Source organism: Panicum virgatum, chromosome 4N (genome assembly GCF_016808335.1).
Source record: "Panicum virgatum strain AP13 chromosome 4N, P.virgatum_v5, whole genome shotgun sequence".
Taxonomy (NCBI): domain Eukaryota; kingdom Viridiplantae; phylum Streptophyta; class Magnoliopsida; order Poales; family Poaceae; genus Panicum; species Panicum virgatum.
In genome coordinates, this window is record NC_053148.1 from 27970234 (window position 1) to 27993575 (window position 23342).

The 23342-nt window shown below is 43.5% G+C and overlaps 1 protein-coding gene across 1 annotated transcript; it reads right to left on the reverse strand.

The window, feature by feature from the left end:
• Nucleotides 1-10861: 10861 nt before the first annotated feature.
• LOC120670097 (amino acid transporter AVT1C-like) lies at nt 10862-20413 on the reverse strand. Its single transcript, XM_039950089.1, has 12 exons — nt 20113-20413; nt 18519-18853; nt 13447-13661; nt 13283-13306; nt 12931-13111; nt 12594-12813; nt 12350-12485; nt 12048-12067; nt 11700-11842; nt 11581-11624; nt 11441-11503; nt 10862-11237 (listed from the first exon to the last, which is right to left on the reverse strand). The coding sequence occupies exons 1-12, from the start codon at nt 20340-20342 to the stop codon at nt 11142-11144; spliced, it is 1707 nt and encodes a 568-aa protein (XP_039806023.1). The 5' UTR covers nt 20343-20413; the 3' UTR covers nt 10862-11141.
• Between the last annotated feature and the right edge of the window lie 2929 nt (nt 20414-23342).

Consider the following 23342-nt stretch of genomic DNA (forward strand, 5'->3'; position numbering starts at 1 on the left):
CATAATTTCACCATCTATTCAAATTTCACAACTACAAAATTGAAACTTTCACACATTCAAACATTGACACAAACACATCAATAAAGAACATCATAGATTAACTTGAGTTGTTTTATTTGCTGCCTCGTTTAAAGCCTTTGTAGGTAAACCCTCACACCTCGTGAGGATAAAACCTTACAAAGGAAAAGAGTACAGCCAACTCTAAATTGTTCAATTACAACAGTTCTAGTTCAGTTCAAGTTTGGACCACATGTCAATGCCACACACACTACACAGATTCAGCTTCATCAAGATACAAGTTTTCAAAAGAGTCTTCAAGTTCTTCATCCTCTATGGCATGCTGAAGTATTGCATCTCCTTGCTCCCAATCCTTCACCAGAGCCAGCATCTCCACCGTCTCAGGGCCCAAACGCTGTCGCCGCTCCTCGATGATCCTGCTAGTTATACTAAAAGCAGACTCTGATGATATTGTAGAAACAATATTGCAAAAACAGGCACAGTCATAACATCTACAACTAGGATAGAAAGAACATGATATGATAGCTTATGCTAATGCCACCAGTGCAAGATGTTGAAATCATCATCAAACATGTTAACTATATCACTGTCTAGGTAGGTAGACAGTTCAGAAATAGCCGCTAGAGAAGCACCAGAAGTTGCAGCTTGCAACAAAGCACTAGCAGATGATCTCCTATGCAAAGAGAAAGTAGAACCAAGACTAGCACGAAGATTAGAACTACTAGTGCTAGTACCAGAATCAGAAGCATCATCACTATAGATCTTACCCCAAGCAGTCTTTTTCTTACTTGTAGGGCTTGGTTGGGCACTATAGCGAAAATGGCCTCTCATGCCATATTTCAATATAATATTTTGGCGATTGATGACACACACAACACTTGGACTAATATATGTGTTAAGATGATCATTATCAGGCTTATAGGTCCAAGGGATGAAAAGATACAAAACCCCGAAGAAATCAGGTCGAAAGGACCAAGACAGAGGTAATTTGCACTCACCGGTTAAACCGGCATGAGGCAAATTACACTCACCAGTGCAATGGGCTCAGAGAAGACTCAGTTAGCAGAGTACACCGGATGAACCGACGAGAAGCAGAGTGAAGGCGTCGGTGCAATAAACACAGAAGCTGAGGCTAGGGTTTTGCGTCGGTTGAACCGACGATGCCTGAAGACAAGCGTCGGTGCAGTTGTCCAGAGACTCTGTTTTTGGGGGTTTCTGAGCTTACATACACCGGTTAAACCGACGATGAATTCAAGAGCATCGGTGCAATTGATCAAGAAGTCGTTGGAGCAGTAACGGCTAGTCGGCTGGGAAAATGCACTCACCAGTTAAACCGGCGATGGCGATTTTCCTGAGCATCGGATTAACCGGTGCTAAGGAAATCTGTCAGCTTTTTTTTAACGGCTAGTTTTGGAGGGTTGGGCTATATATATATATATATATATATATATATATATATATATATATATATATATATATATATATATATATATATATATATATATATCCCACCCCACTCCTCATTTGGAGTGTGCTGGAGTTGCTGAAGAGATAGAGAAGTCTACTACACTTGAAGAACACCTCCAACCACCATAAAGCTTCATTGTACATCATATAAGCTTAAGCACACTTGTGAGAGTGCTTAGTGCTTGATTAGGCTTAGGTCTTGAGAGAGCAAGCTTGAAAGAAGCCTTGCTGCGGCAAGCAATAATTGTAATCGTCGTGTGACCCTCCGACTTGGTGTGGAGCGGCAACGACACTTTGTGCGGGGAAGGAGACCCCTCTTGGTGAGAAGCTCCGATAGTGAAGACGGTGCCGTTGGTGACACTTCGAGAGAGACGGTGGCGGTGACCTTATCTTGGTAACTTGGCGTCACTTAGCCTTTGCTTGTCGGAAGCCTTGGTGGCGAACACAAGATGTGATCAAGCGAAGAGACTCGGCATCACACTTGTTCTTGTTGGACAAGTGACCGTGGACGTAGGGAGAGACTTGGTGTCCTAACCGAACCACGTTAAATCGTGTGTCTTGGTGTCTTCACGGGAGTTTGCATATTCTCTCCCTTACCTCTTTACTTACCGTATTACATTTCTGCATTTACTCTATCTTGCGTGCCTTCACTTTCCTAGTTAGTTTGATTAGGATTGGCTATAGGTTGCAAGTCTTTTGGGGTAAGTAGAGAGTAGTATAGATAAACCTTAGTCATAACTAGCATGTGTAGGACGTGTTAGGTTTATCTTATGCAAGTAGTTTGAGCCCTAGGTTAGAAAGAGAATTAGCGACCCTATTCACCTCCTCCCTCTCTAGGGTCGGACATCCCGGTGATCCTTACAATTGGTATCAGAGACTGGTCTCACACCTCTTACGAGGATTAGCCAATTGCATTAGTAAATTTGTGAGAAAGCTCGTAGGAGACCCGTCGACTTCACCGTCGAGTGAGTATCATGTCCGGAGATGGGATGAGTACCGATAGGGCTCCGTTTTTTGATGGCACGGGTTTTCCACGATGGAAAGTGCTTATGCAAGCACACCTTCAAGCCCGGGGGCTTGATGTTTGGCGTGTCACCGAGGTTGGCAAGAAAAATGAGACTAAGGCCGAGCGATAATATGATGCTATTGCAAAATCTTCTCTATTGTCTGCTTTATGTGATAGTGTGTTTAATCGTGTTTATGCTTGTGAAGATGCTCATAAGCTATGGAGGCAAATCATCGAGAATCATGAGGGCACAAAGGATGTTGCCAATCAAAAATATCATATTCTCGGCGAGGAGCTTAGTAGCTTTAAACAACTTCCAAATGAAAATGCTCATGACATGTACTCACGATTAAATATTCTTGTCAATGAAATTAATGCCTTAGGTCTCAATCAAGTTGAGGATTGGGAGATTAACCGGAAGATCCTCCGAAGCATTCGCAAGCCCGACTACGACATCATCAACTCACTCTTGCAAAAAGAAGACTTGGTCAAGCTTACACCAAACCAAGTCATCAATCAAATCATCGCCCATGAATATAGTATGGGGATGACAAAGAAGAAGGATCAAGAGTCCACCTCTTCTTCAAGCCACAAGAGTCTCACCGCCAAGCACTCATGCAAGCACCAACCAAGGCGACAGGACTCATCAAGCTCAAGTGAACAAGAAGAAGAGGATGAGGAAGATAGTGATGATGAATCAAGTTCAAGTGATGAAGAATATCCAAGGGCCGTGCTATAACACCACCGCAAGATTGCCGAGCATGTACATGAGCTCTATGAGCTTGGGTACAAAACACTCATTAGGGGAGTGCGGTTGGGATGGAGAAGATGGCGAAGAAAAAGAACAAGTCAAGACCCCAAGCTCTCTCCGCCATCTACAAGCCCAAGAAAGGTGGTGAAAGCTCAAGTAAAAAGAACAACAAAAATTCCAAGAGCTCCACCACTCATCGCTCTTGGAGGACATCACCACCACCCATGTGTCTTATGGCACTAGGTAATAATGATGTAAGTGATGACTCCTCCAATGATGAATCCGATGTTGAAACTGATGAAACTAGTGAGATGATGACACTTCTTTATAATCAACAAGAACATCTCACTAAACAAAATAAAGAAATCAAAGCTCTCAAGGCTAAAGAAAAACTTCATGCTTCATTTGTCTCAAGATATGAGAACTTGCTAAACAAATTCAATTTGTTAAACAATGAGCATAAAGAACTTAAAATAAAATATGAGGGCTTTGAATCTAAAAGTGAATCATCATCGGATAAATCATTTCCTTGCAATATTCCTTGTCCTATTCCCATTGTAAAGGTAGATGCGTCTACCTCTTGTGATCTAACCCCTTGCAATGAGAATGTGATTGTAGAAACATGTGATGATCTCATTGCTAAGGAAAATGATAAGCTCAAACAAGAGGTAGAAAGGCTAATGGCGGACTTGAGGCGGCTCAAAGGAAAGTACACTCAAATGCAAGCCCAACCTTCTCAAGATAACACCCTCACGGGCGTGAAGACGCTTGAGAAGGGAGAAACCGTGACTTGCTTCAAGTGTTGCAAAGAAGGCCACAAGTCCTACCAATGCAAGGAGAAAGAGGGCGAGGCAAAGGGCAAAGAAAACGGCAAGCCCAAGAACTTGAACAAGAGCAAGAAGGGACACAAGAAGGCTAAGGAGATCAAGAAAAACACATCTCCAAACTTGAAGGCGTCATACATGTACACCAAGCCCACCCTCAAGAACAAGCAAAAGAGCAACCACTACATACTTGAAAAGAAGAAGAATGGCAAGGTGGTAGCTCATGTCATGGGGTGGAGAACATATGGATGGAACCGGCCTATTTGGGTGCCCAAGGATATTATTCATACCATGGATGGCTCTCAAAAGGTTTGGATCCCTAAAGCTTAGGCGCCAAACAAGCACTATGGGAAATTTGGAGGCTTGGCAAGGTTTGGGATGCATGAGTAGGGATGCATCATGCAAAGTTGAATTAAAACCAAGTTATGAATTAAAGATTAGTGACCCAAATTCCCCTCCCCTAAATATGAGGTAATGAGCAAGGTAAAAGGATGATCTCAATTCATTTGATATCCTTCATGCATCTTTGTAGCTCAATGCCTCTCTAGGATTGCATGATCTTATCTTTACTATTGATATCTTTCATTTGATATGCCTTCCTAGAAATTTCACATGGTAGGTTATCCATGCCTTATTCATATCTTGTTGTAACCTACATGAGCTTAATTGATTCTCTCTCATAGCATATGTCTTTCATAGCATATCTTGCAATTTGATATCTCTCATATTCGTGGTAAAAATGCTTTTGATATCAATTGCTTGCTTATGATGCCTTGATTAGCAAGTTATGAAGTAAAATCCCCATTATGTGAATTACAAGTGCAACATTTGTTTAAAGTGATTCAAACACTAATGCACACATTTAGGGGGAGCTAACTCTATAACTTATGTTTGTGTGACTAATATGCTTTACAAGTGCTATTTGTTGTAGTCACCTAGAGCTATCTCCATGAGTTCAAATTTCTTTTGAACACCACCCCTACAAGTCACAATTGGCATCACAATTGGTGTTAAGATGAGAAGTGCCACAAGCTTTGAAAAAGGGGGAGCTTGTTCAAACAAAGGGAGATATGCCAAATTTAGTGGGTATAACACTCTATCACTAGTAAATTCCTTTTGCTACTAATGCTCCTTACTGTTAGTGGTTATGAAGCTTTTAGGTGTTTGATGACAAAGGGGGGGGGGGAAATGTACCCTAAAAGCAAGCAAATAGTTTGGAGTAAATGATGCCATTAGCAAGGGGGAGGAATGGAAAATACAATGCAAAAGGATGCATGGTGATAGGGGGAGGTACTTAGTCAATATGAGGGAGAAGTGCAATTTGATGATCCCATGGACTAAGGTACAAAAATTTTCATTGCTCATATGGTTCAAACCACACAATTGTTTTACATTGGCCACAAGCCATTGTTTCACAATTGCTATCAAGCCGGAAGCATTTCAGCCTATGGACTAATTAAATGCCGGTGGCTTTTAAAATGATCATTGAAATGTCATCCGAGCAAGCTAAGTAGTTTCTAACTTTTAAATTTGGTACCAATTTCTTATTCTTCCAATTCATCTTGGTTGCTTTGGTTGTGTTGTCATCAATCACCAAAAAGGGGGAGATTGTAGCGAAAATGGCGTCTCATGCCATATTTCAATATAATGTTTTGGCGATTGATGGCACACACAACACTTGGACTAATATATGTGTTAAGATGATCATTATCAGGCTTATAGGTCCAAGGGATGAAAAGATACAAAAACCCGAAGAAATCAGGTCGAAAGGACCAAGACAGAGGTAATTTGCAATCACCAGTTAAACTGGCATGAGGCAAATTACACTCACTAGTGCAATGGGCTCAGAGAAGACTCAGTTAGCAGAGTGCACCGGATGAACCGACGAGAAGCAGAGTGAAGGCGTCGGTGCAATAAACCCAGAAGCTGAGGCTACTGTTTTGCATCGGTTGAACCGACGATGCCTGAAGACAAGCGTCGGTGTAGTTGTCCAGAGACTCTGTTTTTGGGGGTTTCTGAGCTTACATACACCGGTTAAACCGACGATGAATTCAAGAGCGTCGGTGCAATTGATCAAGTAGCCGTTGGAGCAGTAACGGCTAGTCGGCTGGGAAAATGCACTCACCAGTTAAACCGGCGACGACGATTTTCCTGAGCGTCGGATTAACCGGTGCTAAGGAAATCTGTCAGCTTTTTTTAACGGCTAGTTTTGGAGGGTTGGGCTATATATATATATATATATATATATCCCACCCCATGCCTCATTTGGAGTCTGCTGGAGTTGCTGAAGAGATAGAGAAGTCTACTACACTTGAAGAACACCTCCAACCACCATAAAGCTTCATTGTACATCATATAAGTTTAAGCACACTTGTGAGAGTGCTTAGTGCTTGATTAGGCTTAGCTCTTGAGAGAGCAAGCTTGAGAGAAGCCTTGCTGTGGCAAGCAATAATTGTAACGCTCGTGTGACCCTCCGACTTGGTGTGGAGCGGGAAAGACACTTTGTGCGGGGAAGGAGACCCCTCTTGGTGAGAAGCTCCGATAGTGAAGACGGTTCCGTTGGTGACGCTTCGAGAGAGACGGTGGCGGTGACCTTGTCTTGGTGACTTGGCGTCACTTAGCCTTTGCTTGTCGGAAGCCTTGGTGGCGAACGCAAGACGTGATCAAGCTAAGAGACTTGGCATCACACTTGTTCTTGTTGGACAAGTGACCGTGGACGTAGGTAGGGACTTGGTGTCCTAACCGAACCACGTTAAATCGTGTGTCTTGGTGTCTTCATGGGAGTTTGCATATTCTCTCCCTTACCTCTTTACTTACCGTATTACGTTTCCGCATTTACTCTATCTTGCGTGCCTTCACTTTCCTAGTTAGTTTGATTAGGATTGGCTATAGGTTGCAAGTCTTTTGGGGTAAGTAGAGAGTAGTATAGATAAACCTTAGTCATAACTAGCATGTGTAGGACATGTTAGGTTTATCTTATGCAAGTAGTTTGAGCCATAGGTTAGAAAGCGAATTAGCGATCCTATTCACCCCCTCCCCCTCTAGGGTCGGACACCCCGGTGATCCTTACAGGCACCCCTTTGCAACCTTACACGACCAAACTTGTCATCATACTTAGAAAAAATAACCGACAATTCAGCCCTTACCTCAGTCAAGTAGCTTGAGTAATCATTACCATTTAGCTGAGATAGAAGTAACAGAAGTTTGTTGAAACCTCTCATCTTAGCCCTAGGATCCCATATAAATGCAAAGGAGTAGAGCATAAGTATGTCCCATCAGTATTGTAAAAACTTACCTTTCATGGGAACCACAACATATCTTAGTTCTCTATTATTTTCATAATGGTTTAGATGGCCAGCTATTTCAAGAATATGATGCAATATTAATAGAGCTGTGGGGTAATAAACACTAGACAGAGCAACAGTGGAATCATAGAACTGTTAAAGGAATTCAAATATTTTTTCAGTAATATACCAGTGTTGTTCTGCCAAGAGTGGCTGATCATCAATTAAAGGATGTTGAGTAGTGATGAAAACAGAGAATGTGACCTTATGGGGCAGGAGATGTTTTAACATAAGATAAGTAGAATTCTATCTCACATCTATATCGAAGCCAAACTTGTGAGATCTTACACCAACAGCAATGCAGTATGACTTATATGCAGCGATGCGCTGGTTAGACGAGTTTAAAAATAATATAGCAGTTCTAAATGCAGCAAGCATTGGTTTGAACACTTCAAGGCCAGCCTTAACAATTAGATTGATGATATGACAAGCACATCTTTTATGCAGGAACAATCTATCAACATAACCCGACAGAATAGGATTAAGTTGATTAATAGCCCTAGTGTTAGCAGCAGCATTGTCCAATATAACAGAGAATATTTTATCAGTTAATCCATAATCAGCAACAACAGAAGCAATATGCTCAGCAATATTCTCAGCATTGTGAGACACATCAATCAGCATGAGACCCAAGATCCTTTTTTCTAATTGCCAATCAGCATTCACAAAATGAGCAACCACACTAAGATAATCTTCCTTAGCATTACCAGATCATATATCAGAAGTAAGAGCAACAGAGGATACATACTTCAAACACTCCACAAGCTGAGCACGACATTCATTAAAGTACTTAGCAAAATCTCTAGTGGTTGTTTGCCTAGAGACCTTAGCAAATCTAGGATTATGAGTAGTAGTAATATACTCTTGAAAAGCATCGGATTCACCGAAGCACATAGGTAGGTCAAGACGTGAAATTAACCTACACAACTGAGTATGAGCAACTTCAGGTTTATACTCCCAAGTGTGCACAGAGCCATCAGGATTAAACTTAAGCTGAGATTTTGCCAAGCCAGATCTACCTTTCAAAACACGACAAATAGGAATGTGCCTACCCAAGTGGCCAGTACCACCGATCGATTTACCACTGAAATCTTTCTTGCAATGCTTACATTTAGCACTAGTTCGAACTTCCTTACCACTGATTACCATATATCTCGTCGAAGTCATTCCAGACCTTAGAGGTGGATGCCCTCCTCTTCCTGGCAGAGTTGCTCACGCTCTCAGACCCAGCCGGCTCAGAAGCCTGCCCCTGAGAATGTGCACGGACGTCTGCCAAGCAACTCCTCTGCGTCCCCAGCCAGGTCTTCCTCATCATCTCCGCGAAGACCCATCGCCCGCAACTCATAGTTGTAGTACGTAAGGGTCCTCGCCGTCGGCCATCGCCGGCCTCCGGTCCCTCAACGGCCTGTGCAAGAAAAAGAAGTGAAGCCAATAAAGAAGAAAGTACCAAGTCAGTGATGAATCCAAACAAAAAATAATAATATGGCGAGCAGGAGGGGAAACCGGAGTTACCTTTAGCCGGAGCACCAGAGTTGCCATCGATGACCTCATCGGAGAGTAGGAGAGGGAGATGGGGATTGGAGAAGAGGCAGGCGAAGAAGGTCGACAAGCAACAAAACAAGGGGAGGGCGAGCAGATCTGACGGCGAGCAGAGGAGCACCGAAGGCTGGCGAGCAGAAGAGCACCAGAGGCCGGCTAGCAGAGGAGGCAAACAGATCTAGCTCGCATCACCGCAGCTCGGCCTTCCCCGCCTTCCCCTTCTTGAATCCCCGTCGCCGGCCACAGGAGAGGGAGGAGAAGGTGCTCATGCCGGGCCTGCGTCGGATCCGGCGGCGCATGAGGCGAGGAGCTAGATCCGGTGAGCACAGGAGCCGAGGAGGCCGAGCCGCAGCGCGGGAGGCGAGGAGGACCACTGAGAAGCCAGATCTGGCGAGCAGAGGTTGAGGAGAAGGGAGGGGGCCACCAGATCTAGGCGAGGAGAGGCGGAGGAGGCGAGAGGAGCGGCGGAGGAGGCTAGGGTTTGTGGAGCAGAGGCGCGGAGCAGTCCGTTCGGAGGAGGCGAGGAGAGGAGAGCCGCGGAGGAGGAGGCGGAATAGGGGCTAGGGTTTGGGAGCTGGCTGACGGCCGCCCCCCTCAAAGGCCGCAGCTCGGGCTGGCGGGCCAAGTGGGCCGTCGTGCTCACGGGCCGGTGCACGTGCCTCGTCGGGCCGGGGGCTAATCGTGCTAGGCCGGGCCGGGCCACGTGCCGAGGGAGCGGCCCAAGCACGGCACGGGACCCGTGCCGGGCCGGCCCGGGTCCGTGTAATTTTGTGCCGTGCCAGGCCAAAAAAATTGTGCTTCGAGCCGGCCCACGGGCTTCGTGCTAAATGGAAAACTATACCAACAGGCGATTTGGGCCCTACTGCAGACAAGGAAACTTGTGACGATGTACGCAAAAATTCAGATCTACTAGGTGATGAAAAGAGAGGATGAAACTTACTAAAGGTGCTTCCAGGACCCGGCCGAAAACCTGACTTAGGTTTTGTCACCGCAATCAGAGGCAACGTTTCATTCCCATCCATCATCACTAGAGGTTTCATCGGGGGACAAGGACGATTCTTCCCGAGAGGCGTCACTGCAATTTGGTGTTGCATGGGGGTTGGTCCAGAGCCAACGTTCTCAACCTGAGGAGCAGATGTATCAGCTTGGCTATTGTCGCTCCTCATCTTCTTGGCTGCTGACCCCTTTGCAGTATCTTCAGCATTGCCATTGTCCGCCCCGAAATCATCATGATCCATGGGCTCTGTATCATCTGCTGGAGCAATAGCTGGCTGGAACGATTCTTCCTCTAGCCTGAAAGTGATATGATATCCTTGCTTCCCAAAAACCAAATCTGTGGTGAAAGGTAATTGATTCTTATCAAGGATTCAAGCCTTCACTCGTACTATCCCCATCTTCCTGTAGTGAACAAAGACACGTGAAGTGAGGATGTGCTGTACTATCTCGTCATCTTGGTCACCGAGGGGGCACGGATCCGGATGAGGCAGACCTCTTTTTTTTTTCCAGCCGGTCGGCCGTCCAACAATAATTGCGAATAGCCAACCAAACAAAGGTTTTGCACTTTCCCGGAGCCCAAGACTTCCAGAGGCGTTTCCACGGTTGGACAGTGATAGAATCAAGGAAGAAGTCCCGGTAGGCGGACTTAGTGGAGAATGATCCTGAAGATTCAAGTTTCCAATGGTGTTGATCATCTGTTGGGCCAAGAGCCAAACCTGAGAGTGCATCCCATAGCTCTAGGTACTCAGTGAGATCAAGCCAGCTCAGAGCCCCTTTTATATGAGTAACCCAAGTCAGATTATGGAGTGCTGCCGGCCACTGTTACAGTCTTACGAAATCTGTCTGGGACACATTTAAGGACATTTGGAGCAAGCTTTTCTAAGCTATGGCCATGTAACCAGCGATCTGACCAAAATAGGAGAACTAACCAGAAGAACATATATTGATAGAATCAAATCATAAAAACTACAAGACAACTCAAACTTGTTTTTTGTCTGCGCCATAAAGAATACTGTTACTTCCGCATGATACAACCTCAAGCCCATACTACATACTGTTGACCCACGAAGTACAGCATGCCACATATTTAATATACACGACTCAATTGCTGGGAAACTTTCCACCTTGTATATCTTTGGTTCATATAGCACACAGTACTGCTGGGCAGCTGTATATAAAGGATCATAGGAACTGTATTATGTGTAGTTCTGGATTATCTTGGACAGGGATGAGTATGTCCCCAAGCAAGCGCAGCAAACCCCGACAATGATGATGAACGAACAAGCTGCTATCTGTCAATCAAACAAGTCCAGAGTAAGTAGGGGGCATGATTCTTTGAACCATGCTGATATTTTAAACAATTATAACTGGTTCTGCTTCGGTGCAATCTTATTCATATGATCCTTGTCTTCTCAGACACTTGGTATACCACTGAAGTAACCCTTCTGTGTTACTCAGCATGAAACATTTGAAAATTGGAAGCACTTTTGCGTACCTGATGCCACCCCACTTTTGTCTTAAGGATTGCCAAATAACACGCGCAAGGCAAAATATAGGTCTACAATGAAAAAGAATATAATTTAGCCTCTGCATGTTGGTAACAAAGGACATCTCAGGTGAAAATGGAAATCTTACCACAAGCATGGCGAATAAGGAACCCACCAAGGCCATCACAAGTCCTGTTAAAAGTCAAACACAGAGGTTGAGGATGGTGTCAAGGCTGATCTTGCTACTTTTAAATACTATGCACTTACCAAAGAATGGCACAGATAAAGCAATCAGCAGGGTTGACACCACCAAGGCTGATCTAAGCATGATAATGCTCCAGTACTTCTGTTGACTTGATGGCAGCAGCTCTTCCAAACTCATGGCCAGTGGGATTATGGTTAATGCATATGTGATTATCCATTAAGGAAATGCAGGCGAACCATAATGAAATTTATGGAAGTATAATACGCATGTACGGTATCCTTACAAAAAGGAATCAGTTTGTACTTTAAAGCATAAAAAAATGGACCAAAATCTGTTTTGATTAAAACACACTCGCTCTGCTCCATTTAGAGATTAATTAAACAACTTTTAAGGAAAAGGACCAAGGATATTTTGTTATTGGATTTGCCACCTGCAATAAACAAGGAGATGTGAATAACTAACAATTAAAAAGGGACTGCTAAAGAACAGCAATTCAAATCGGTTCAAAAATTGTGTAAGACCAGTTTTGAAAATTCTTTATCTTGGTATATAACTGGAGATTATGTAAATAACAGCCACTTGTGGTTTACTTGGAAATTAACAGATAAACCAATAAACCATTAGCATATTTATGACAAAACAAGTAATACGGCTCAGAACCTTTGTCTCTCTTAAAATAAGGAATTTGAAACGATTTAGGCAGGAATATTACCGTTGTCCAAACAGCAACCTTTGAAACCACTGAGTTGTCTGGTAAGTTAAGCGTGAACTGAGACTCTGTGGCTTCTCCAAACATTTTGTATCCCATCACAGCAGCACCAGCATATAAAACAGTAGACAGCCCAATGCTGACAAGAAAACGTAAAAAGGAAAACAAACTTAGTGCTGCATTTCGAAAGAATTTACATTATGAGATTTGGATTAACATGGGTCATCTCAGTTAAGATAATTATTACCAAGTAAAAAGAATTGAAGGGAACTGATTGCGATTCTTCAGAGACGAATAGATGTTTGGAAACACCCCATGCCCTGAATAGCAGTAACCATACAATCCAAGTGCAATAGGAATTCCTGGGAGGTTCAGCATAGTCCCTTTGTTCTCAAAGCCAACATCATCAACAACCCCCACCCAGGACAGGCAGATGACCACAAGGATCGATGCAATGACACCTCCAGCTACAGAAACAACAATGTTTCGCAAATCAATATAATATAATGGACAGTGCATGCATAAAGTACAGGATCTTTTGCAATAACAAGGCCAAACAGAATGAGAAGCAGGCATAAGGAGACCTGAAATATAGCTCAGACAGCTCAGGTCACGGAGCCAGGTGGTTGGCATTACTATGATGGTAGTCAAGATTGCAAAAAATACATGAGAGTTCAGTGTCAAGCTCCCAATGGTCAGATGTGCAGTGGGGAACAATTTTGACAAATTGTCGCTCTCCAATATCAAATACTCGATGCAACAGGCCTGCACAAAAGATTAGGACCGATACCAATTGATACCGATATTCTTCAGAAGGCAAGAAATAAAATGGTTTCATATAAGATATTCATCTTATGGTTGAATTATGTTAATTTACGGCACAACTTTGTTGAACTAATTCTGACTGAAATGGCTGGTTAGTAATATAACACTTACATACAATTCCACATACAGGATTATCTGCAACAATTGAGCCACAAACAAGGAAAAAAAATTAAATAAGTCATCACAGAATCATTCCTCCATTGCACATCATACTTAAATGTGCAGAAAATCAAAGCACCATAGAATGTATTATCATACTCTAAAGAAGATTTTACCGATATAACTATGCGACCGGTGCTGCCAAAGGCGGCATGGCCAATATCTGGGTATGTCTCAAGGCCTTCCTTGCTGTCCAGGCAATGGCGCAGGAGCATGCCAGTGTACCATGCAAGCAAAGCGAATAAACTGAGTATCCCAAGTCCAATCCAACCCCCTTGTTTAATGGCATAAGGTGTTGATAGGATTCCCACGCCACATAGAACATTTATTCCTGCATAAAGATTACACACTCAATGTAGAAGCAAGAAAATTTTCTATTAAGGATTATAAAACAGTAAAGCTTATCTAAGGTGCAAAACTTATAGTTATTGCAACATTCAAGTTAGATAAATATTATTACAGAAATTTCGAACTAGAACATCCAAATAAATTTCTGCTGCATATAGCATTATCGATCCAACTTAAATAAACTACAGCTTTTGGTTTCATGCTATACTCGTGTTACAAATTTCATTTTGCTTTTTGTTTAGAGGGATTTTTCGAGTGTGATGTTGTTTAGACTAGCCGCTCAAGTGTTTTCAAGGGGCATGGAACTTCTATTGGTCATGTCAGTTAGTATAAAATTTTGAGCTCCTTCCATGTTAGTTAGCTTGCTCCGTGGTTCGTGCTGTTAATCTGTAAGCTGGCAACCCCAGTGGATATGTGTTTTGTTTCAATAAAGCAGATCCAAAAGCCTCTGATCTAAAGGAAAACTTCAATAAATTACATGAGTAAAGCTTCATGGTAACTCTTAGGTTAAAGGATAATTCTCCCTTAATACAAAGATACGCAGCACTCTCCTGCATGTTAAAAAAAGGTTACAACAACAACAACAACAACATAGCCTTTTTTCCCAAGCAAGTTGGGGTAGGCTAGAGATGAAACCCGAAAGAAATAAGTTCAAGGTTCAGGCACATTGGTAGCTAGTCTCCAAGCGCTCCTATCCAAAACTATCTCTTTAGAGATATTCCAATTCTTAGGGTCTCTCTTAACCGATACATCTCACGTCAGTTTAGGTCTACCTCTACCCCTCTTTACATTATCGACCCGCTCAAGAACCCCATTACGCACCGGCGCTTCAGGAGGCCTTCGTTGGACATGTCCAAACCATCTCAGCCGATGCTGGGTAAGTTTCTCCTCAATTGGTGCCACTCCGACCCTATCCCGAATAACTTCATTCCGGACTCTATCCCTCCTTGTGTGCCCGCAAAACCACCGCAACATCCGCATCTCTGCTACACTCAGTTGCTGGACATGTCGCCTTTTTGTAGGCCAACATTCAGCACCGTATAGCATCGCCGGACGAATTGCTGTCCTATAGAATTTGCCTTTAAGCTTTTGTGGCACCCTCTTGTCACAAAGGATGCCAGAAGCTTGTCGCCATTTCAACCAGCCAGCTGAAATTCTATGCCTAACATCTTCATCAATGTCTCCATCCTTTTGTAGCACCGATCCTAAATACCGAAAAGTATCCTTCTGGACCACCACTTGTCCATCTAGACTAACGTCTCCCCCCTCATGCCTAATCGCGCTGAAATCGCACATCATGTACTCGGTCTTGGTCCTACTAAGTCTGAACCCTTTCGACTCTAACGTGCGTCTCCACAGCTCTAACTTCCTATTAACCCCTGCCCTACTCTCGTCAACTAGCACCACATCATCAGCAAAGAGCATACACCAAGGGATCTCACCTTGTATATCCCTTGTGACCTCATCCATCACTAAAGCAAATAAATAAGGGCTCAATGCTGACCTCTGGTGTAGGCCTATGTTAATAGGAAAGTCAGTGGTGTTGCCATCACATGTCCGGACAAATGTCGTCGCATCCTTGTACATATCCTTAATGAGGGTAATGTACTTAGTTGGGACTTTGTGCTTCTCCAAGGCCCACCACATGACATTTCTCGGTACTTTGTCATATGCCTTCTCAAGGTCAATGAAGACCATGTGCAAGTCCTTCTTCTGCTCCCTATATCTCTCCATCAATTGTCGTATTAAGAAAATCGCCTCCATGGTTGACCTTCCAGGCATGAACCCAAATTGGTTTTGGGTCACACTTGTCACTCTTCTTAGGCGATGCTCGATAACCCTCTCCCAAAGCTTCATCGTATGGCTCATCAGCTTAATCCCACGATAGTTAGTACAATTTTGAACATCGCCCTTGTTTTTAAAGATAGGTACTAATATACTTCTCCTCCATTCTTCCGGCATCTTGTTTGACCGAAAAATGAGATTAAAAAGCTTAGTTAACTATACTATTGCTCTATCTCCTAGGCATCTCCACGCCTCAATGGGGATACCATCAGGACCCATCGCTTTACCTCCCTTCATTCTCTTCAAAGCCTCCCCGATCTCTACCTCCTGAATTCTCCTCACAAAACGTCTGTTGGTATCGTCAAAAGAGTCATCTAACTCAAGGGTAGGGCCCTCACTCTCCCCATTAAACAACTTGTCGAAGTACTCTCTCCATCTATCCATGATGTCCTCATCCTTCACTAGCAGTCGATCTGTCACATCCTTAATGCATTTGATTTGGTTGATGTCCCTTGTCTTCCGCTCGCGGATCCTAGCCATCCTATAAATGTCCTTCTCCCCTTCTTTCGTGCCTAGCCGCTGATACAGGTCATCATACGCCTTACCCTTTGCTACACTCACAGCTCGCTTTGCAACCCTCTTCGCTAATTTATAACCCTCGATGTTGGCTGCACTCTTGTCAAGGTGGAGGCGCTTGAAACACTCCTTCTTCTCCTTAATAGCCCTTTGCACCTCGTCATTCCACCACCAGGTGTCTTTCCCCTCCTGTTTGCCTCCCCTACTCACGCCAAACACCTCTGAGGCCACCTTCCGAACACATGTTGCCATCTTTAGCCACATGTCATCTGCGTCTTCTCCTTCTTCCCAAGGCCCCTCACCTAGCATCCTTTCCTTAAACGCTTGTGCCGCTTCCCCTCTAAGCTTCCACCACTTTGTTCTCGCAATCTTGGCACGTTTGTCCCGGTGGACACGTACCCGAAGACGAAAGTCCGCCACCACAAGCTTGTGTTGAGGGACAACACACTCCCCAGGTATCACCTTACAATCTAAGCAATCACGTCTATCCTCCCTCCTAGCAAGGATAAAGTCGATCTGGCTCGAGTGTTGTCCACTACGAAACGTCACAAGATGGGATTCCCTCTTCTTAAACACGATATTCGCTATCAACAAGTCGTAGGCTAACGCGAAGTTCAACACATCCTCCCCCTCTTGACTCCTGCTACCGTACCCAAAACCCCCGTGCACTTGCTCGAACCCTACATTAGTCGCACCCACATGGCCGTTGAGATCTCCTCCTATGAAGAGTTTCTCGCTGGTAGGTACGGTACTAACCATGCTATCTAGATCTTCCCAGAACTGCATCTTGGTGCTCTCACTAAGGCCTACCTGAGGGGCATAGGCACTGATCACATTCAAAACCGAATCTCCAACTACCAACCGGATTAGGATAATCCGGTCGCCTTGCCTTCTAACCTCTACGACTCCATCCTTAAGGCTCCTATCAATCAAGATGCCTACACCATTCCTACCCGGAGTTGCTCCCGTGTACCAAAGCTTGAAGCCAGTATCCTCAACCTCCTTCGCCTTCTGACCCTTCCATTTAGTCTCCTGAACGCATAGAATATTTAGACGCCTCCTAATTACTACATCAACTAGCTCTCGCAACTTACCCGTTAGGGACCCTACGTTCCAGCTACCTATACGAATCCTAATTGGCTCGGCTAGCTTCCTTACCCTTCGCACCCGTCGAGGGAAGTGCGAAGACCCTTGCTCATTTTTCACTACACCTGGGCGTAGATGTAGCGCGCCATTCAGGTGACGACCCGACCCTTGCTCACTTATCATCGTACCCAGGTCATGATACGACGCGCCCTTGGGGGGATGGCGACTAGGCCCTTGCCTATTTATCACCACACCCGGGTTCCGATGTAGCGCGTCGCTAAGAGGGTTACGCCCCAACGAGTTTCTTGTGGGTTTCAAATCCATTAGAGTGGCTATTTTTATGCTGGTTTGCCAAAACCTAACGCAACCCTCCTCCTTTATCCGGGCTTGGGACCGGCTATGCTGAGACGACTCAGGAGAGAGAGTCTTCCAGTCAGCATAGGCGGAGTTATGTTAAAAAAAAGTTAAAAGGAAAAAAACAACGATGATATTCTGAATCTTAGACTATTAATCCGTATATTCCCAAACCATAGCTTAGGCGCGGCTATCAGTTTATTTTACTACTATTGTACAAAATAAAACCTTTTTTAATTTTTTTATCATCTTTGTTGATGGCTCTTGTATGGTTTCAGCACTAAAAGTCTTTAATGCTGTCATTGTTGTACGGTTTGTCCTCAAGGATAAGTACACCACACATCTATTTTATGCGTGACCACTCCCAGATGATCGTGCTGACACATCAACCATGTGATGTCCCTATGCATGTGGGGACGAAGAAGAAAAATCAAACTGGTGGGCCTGTGATGCGGGGAATCAACAAAGAGAGAATAGAGCTACCAAACAGAACATAATTGGTCATTGAATGCACTTGGTGCTTTGTGCTGAAACCCAGTAATCACTTAGCTAAATAAGCAAAATAGACATTGTGCAAGTGGTTTTGCGCAACTCAAGATGCAGAAGGAGAGAGACATCTATTATCCAAAGAGGAGATCATACAAATGGATCATATTATCATGCTTCAGTGCAATATTTCAAATGACATGCACTGACATGTAAAGCGTAGTAACTAGCCAGTCCAAAACATGAATCTAAAACAGTGTGATGTCAATCTAGATACTTCAAGTTAGAATTGTGATCCGGGTATGTGTAAACTACATATTGGAAGTCATCAAAACACAATACTACAGAGAATATCAATGATTGGGGGGGGGGGTCCTATCTCCTAAATTCACTATTCATCAAAATTACCTCAAGACATCAACATGTGCAAGCATTCTATAGTTAGATCTCTCGATCGATTTTTCTTGTATCAATCATTTTAGCCAAGCATAACTTTCACATTCCTTATGACGTCGAGCATCTCAAAAATAGTAGACAAGTTGTAGGTGCTTACCATTCATCACTCCCTGTGTGTAAGAGCAGTTTCGATAAGGAGACACTTCATGACCAGCTACCAATTGTTTCTGATCCTCGGGGATTTGTTGCAAAGATAGCTTTCTTGAGGGCAGAAGGTACTGGGAACTCTTTTGGGTATCTTCGTGTTGCTGCTGCTCATCGCTTGTAGTGGGGCTCAGAAGTGGCTTGATAAAGTTAGAGACTATTTCAGGGGTTTTGCTCCGAAAGGAATCGGTGACAGCAAGGAAAGAGTTGGACAATCTGCTCAGAGTTGGAGTGCCTAAAAAACTGAGATTGGGTGACTGCACGCTACTAAGAATGTCAATTGATTGCCTGTCAAAGGAGAGCGAGAAAAAAAAAGAAATGTTATTGAAGTGATTTAAACAGAGCTGAAAAAATCATTTAATCTATAGGACATTGCTGTGTTCTTTTATAAAAGCCCTGCATGAAAGAGAACAAGCGGAACAATCAAATATTATACCTAACAAAAACTGATACAAAAAGTTGTTACATTAAGCCGAACAGATCACGCGTTCTAGAAAAAAAGCTCAACAGATTCATCAAGGCTCTGTCATATTTAAAGCAAATGTCGTCGGAGCAACTCCATGTTAATTAGTTGAACAGGAAATACTTTGAGAACTATATTTCAGAAAGACGACAGAAGGACAAGACCAGAGAACATTAAGATGGTGACAACTGCCATGGGTCCACAGACCCAAGCTGGTTGTTTACCGGTCACAGATCATCTTGTTGTTTACAGCAATTGTCTATCCTTCAGATCTTGACAGCAAAGCTATTACCCCTCCTTCCAAAACAGCGAGACACCTTTTCTTTGGAGACAGTTAGACTCAAGCATGCAAAATTAAATAGAAGGAATTCCATGCATGAATAATGAGGAAGGACAGTTCGATAAATGAAACGGTGATGTTGTGAGATAGCAAAGATGAATCAAACTTGGGCACCTCGAATTAACACTATGGTTGGCACACATGAGCTGTATACCTCCAGACAGAGATGTACATCTAGGATATGAAGAGACAATGCAAGCAAGTGGATTGCCGAGAAAGGATGATTGGTGTGTGCCTGCCTGACAGATAATGCCGGCGCACACATCGATGGATTCGCATCGACTCCGGATCGCCATCCAGTCGCCACAGCCAGGCGGGGAGGTCGCACTCATAAGTCTCTTGCTCTTGCACGGATGTGAATAATCAATAGTACTACTCTATCATGGGACACATGTGTCATGTGTGCTCGATCGACTAGTGCCGCCATGTATGGATCTCCAGCTATCTGGTAACTAGATGGTACGATTGGTGACCGGGACAACAGAACTCCAGGTGAGGGGCGAAGAAGGATGAAAAGAAGGATGCAACTACCCGACCTGAACTGAACCTACGGGTGCAGAAGAAGATGCAGCAGCACTACACTGCCCTGTATTCGATCCAGGTGCTGGCCGCCAGGCCGAAGTTGCGATTAAGCTCGGATAAGATGATAAGCAGTACGGTAGTACTAGCATAGTACATCAGTAGATGGCAACTGCAGATAGTCTAAAACTCATAGGACGAAGATGGGAGAGGAATCGGCGTGACCTGTAGCTCTGCGGCCATTGCTGGGCGTAGGGGGAGCTGGGGGAACAGGGGCCGCGGCGTGGGGTGGCGCAGGACGAGGACGACGAGGAGTCGGAGTCCGAGCCAGCGCCCTGCTCCTCCTCATCATGGACGTGTCTTTTCTCGATGGTGGCCGCGGCGGCGGCTGAGTGGGTGTCCTCATCGTCGGAGCTCTCGATGATGAGGCTGCGTTCCGAAATCGGGCTCCTCATCTCCCGCCGCCCGCTCTCTTTCTCTCCACTCCTCGGCTACTGAGAATTCGCTTCCTATTTGCCCAACTCCTTTCTTCCTAGTTGCCCTTTATATACCGGACAACACAGAAAAAAGAGAACTGTGCACACTGTATATACACACATTCATGCTCTTACTATGTTCCATATAAAACGGGTTTTGGGTGTTCAATCGGATTTCGGGTATTCGCGAGTTTCAGTTTTGGGGATGATTTTTCATTCGAATTGGTGTTCGAAGTGGGTTCGGGTTTTAAGTTCGGATTTTGATTTTGGATGCCCAAACAATCCAAATCCGCCCCATTGCCATCATTAACTATACCCCTCACAGAGATCCCACTTACCAGGGCAAAAGGTTTGACAAAAGAGGATGAAATCCCATTTTTTAATAAAAAAATGTTTCCACCCAAAAACTAAATTTTTTTTCACCAAAGTCTTCTACATATCGACCCAGTGTACCCGTCGCGTGGAACACCCTCACTTGCAGAGTGGGAGAAAATTGATTCCCGCCTATTTTTTTTCTTAGACATAAACTCAACTTTCCTTTGCATATCCATAATTTGTGTCACGGTATGTTCGGAAGAATGATACCCTCGCGTGCACAATTAAGGGACAAAATTGATCCCATGTACTTATGCACAAAGTTGACTTTCCACATGCAAAAAACACCATAGTTCGCGTCACGGTACATTTGGAAGGAAAACACCCTCGAGCGTAGCTTCTTTGGAAGTTTGATCACTTTCCCATTCTCCCTGCCATTAGGCTTTCTCTAACCATTTCCCCATCCAACTTCCCCCAAACGTCCTATTTACTATATTTTACTACCTGCCTCCAAAAGATTCCTCCCCCTATAACTCCTTCTCTCCAACTATTCCCCCCATATTTATTCCCTCTATATACTATCACTCATTAACTAACTATTTATTTATCGTTTTTGAATTTAAAAAAATCATACAGTATTTGTACTGTCATAATACACATTATCATCATGTTACGGGGCTCAAACGAGATTAATATCATGAATAAACGGTGTGATTAGAGATATAGGAGGAGTTGAAACTCACCCTATATATGGAGGGAGTTTCAACTCCCCCCGTATATAGGGGGAGCTTTGGCGGAAACCGTTGAATCGGATTTCCCCCCAAAGCTCCCCTACGTGGGGTGGGGGGCCATATAGGGGGCACCATTGGAGGTAGCCTTATATTGGAACGACACATATCTCCATACTTCCGTTCTCGCTACCACCATCACCCCTTGTTCACCGCCGCCCATTGTTCTGCTAGCCATCTAGCGTCCCTATTCACCGGTGCCCCATATTGTTTTGTTGCTGCTAGAAGTAACATTTAATCCCATTCTTCCTTCCATTCGAACGGTGTGTGTTTCCCTGGTCGTCATTCACCATGTTCGGCAGGCTGGAGCTGTAGGCTGGAGCTGGAGTAGTGTGAAAGAAAAATCATGTTACCTAGCTGGTGGCTGGAGGCTGGAGCTGGAGTAATGTGAGAGAGAATTACTGTACGGCTGGAGGCTCAATCCACCAGCCGAACAGGGTGATTGTTGGGGTTCCCCTGTTCTCCCTACCCCTCCGAGCCCTACATGTGCGAATTGAGTTGTGCTGGTTGTTTTGTCACTGGTTGGAATGGTGCATAGAAATCCATCGAATCGAATGGGATGTTAAACCATTCTAGATATAAAATCTGTATAATAGGAAAAAATAAATATTTTTTATTTACCCTCGATAAAAGGAGTCATATCAGAGTTACATGCTTGATATATTCCAATATAAATGTGTATAGATAAAAGCTGGTTAATTCATGCTAGTTTGGTATATTGGTGATAATTTCCCAATCTCCTATATTTTGAAATAGGTTGGTATGTTTAGATCATTTTTCTTATGATATTTAGGGCTATAAAAGCAGTGGCAGCAGTAGCCGAAGAGATTGGAAGTAGCGTTTATGGAGGAAAAGGCAGCGGACACCAAGGAATGGCAATCACAAAGTGCAGATTTTTGGTAACTTATTAAGACCTTATTAAGGCCTTGTTTAGATCACTTTGCATTTTGGATTTTTGGATTTTTAGAAAAGAATCTTCAACATTTGAAGTATTAAATGTAGACTAATCACAAAACTAATTACAGATCTCGTCTGTAAACTACGAGACGAATCTAATGAGACTAAGTAATCCATCATTAGAGCATATTTACCATAGTATCACTGTAGCAATTTAGTGCCTAATCACGTCCTAATTAGGCTTATTAGATTCGTTTCGCGATTTACAGTCCATTTATGTAATACGATTTATTTTTCGACTACATTTAGTACACCATGCAAGCGATTTATAAAAATTTTATATTTTGGCTTTATGATCTAAACAGGACCTAAGGGTTCAAGATTCTTTGGATCACTGTCGAGGCTATTTTAGAATATGGTGGTTATAATTTACAAGCGTGTGGAACCTCTTGCCCTGATTTTGGCTTTGTGCATATAACAAGAAAAGAGTGTAGGATGGATATATATACATGTGCATTTAATTTGATGCTTCCAAGTAAAGCTAGAAAAAAAGAAACCTGCAAGTTTTTGGTTACTAAATGATACTGTTCTTTGTAATGCTAAATTGTTGGTTCTTGAATGTAAAATTCGTGTCACTAATTTTTAGAAAATATGTTCTCATTGCATGCACACCTTTACTGTACATATAAACTATTATTTACAATATTTCTTATAATTACAAAATATTTATTATTATTTTAATAACATGTGCTCGGGGCACGTGCGTCTTCTCTACTAGTGAACAATAAAAGTTAAAATGTGAAAAGGACTGGTAGCGCGCTCTAGCTTAAGAGGGGGAGGGGATGAATTAGTCAAACTAAAATCTTAGACCTATGGCTCCAACTATTTGCACAAAATTAAACTAAGCATACTATCTAGATGTGCAACTATTGTTGTTTTAGTGTGAAACCCCTATCCCAAAAGAGTTTAGCAACCTATA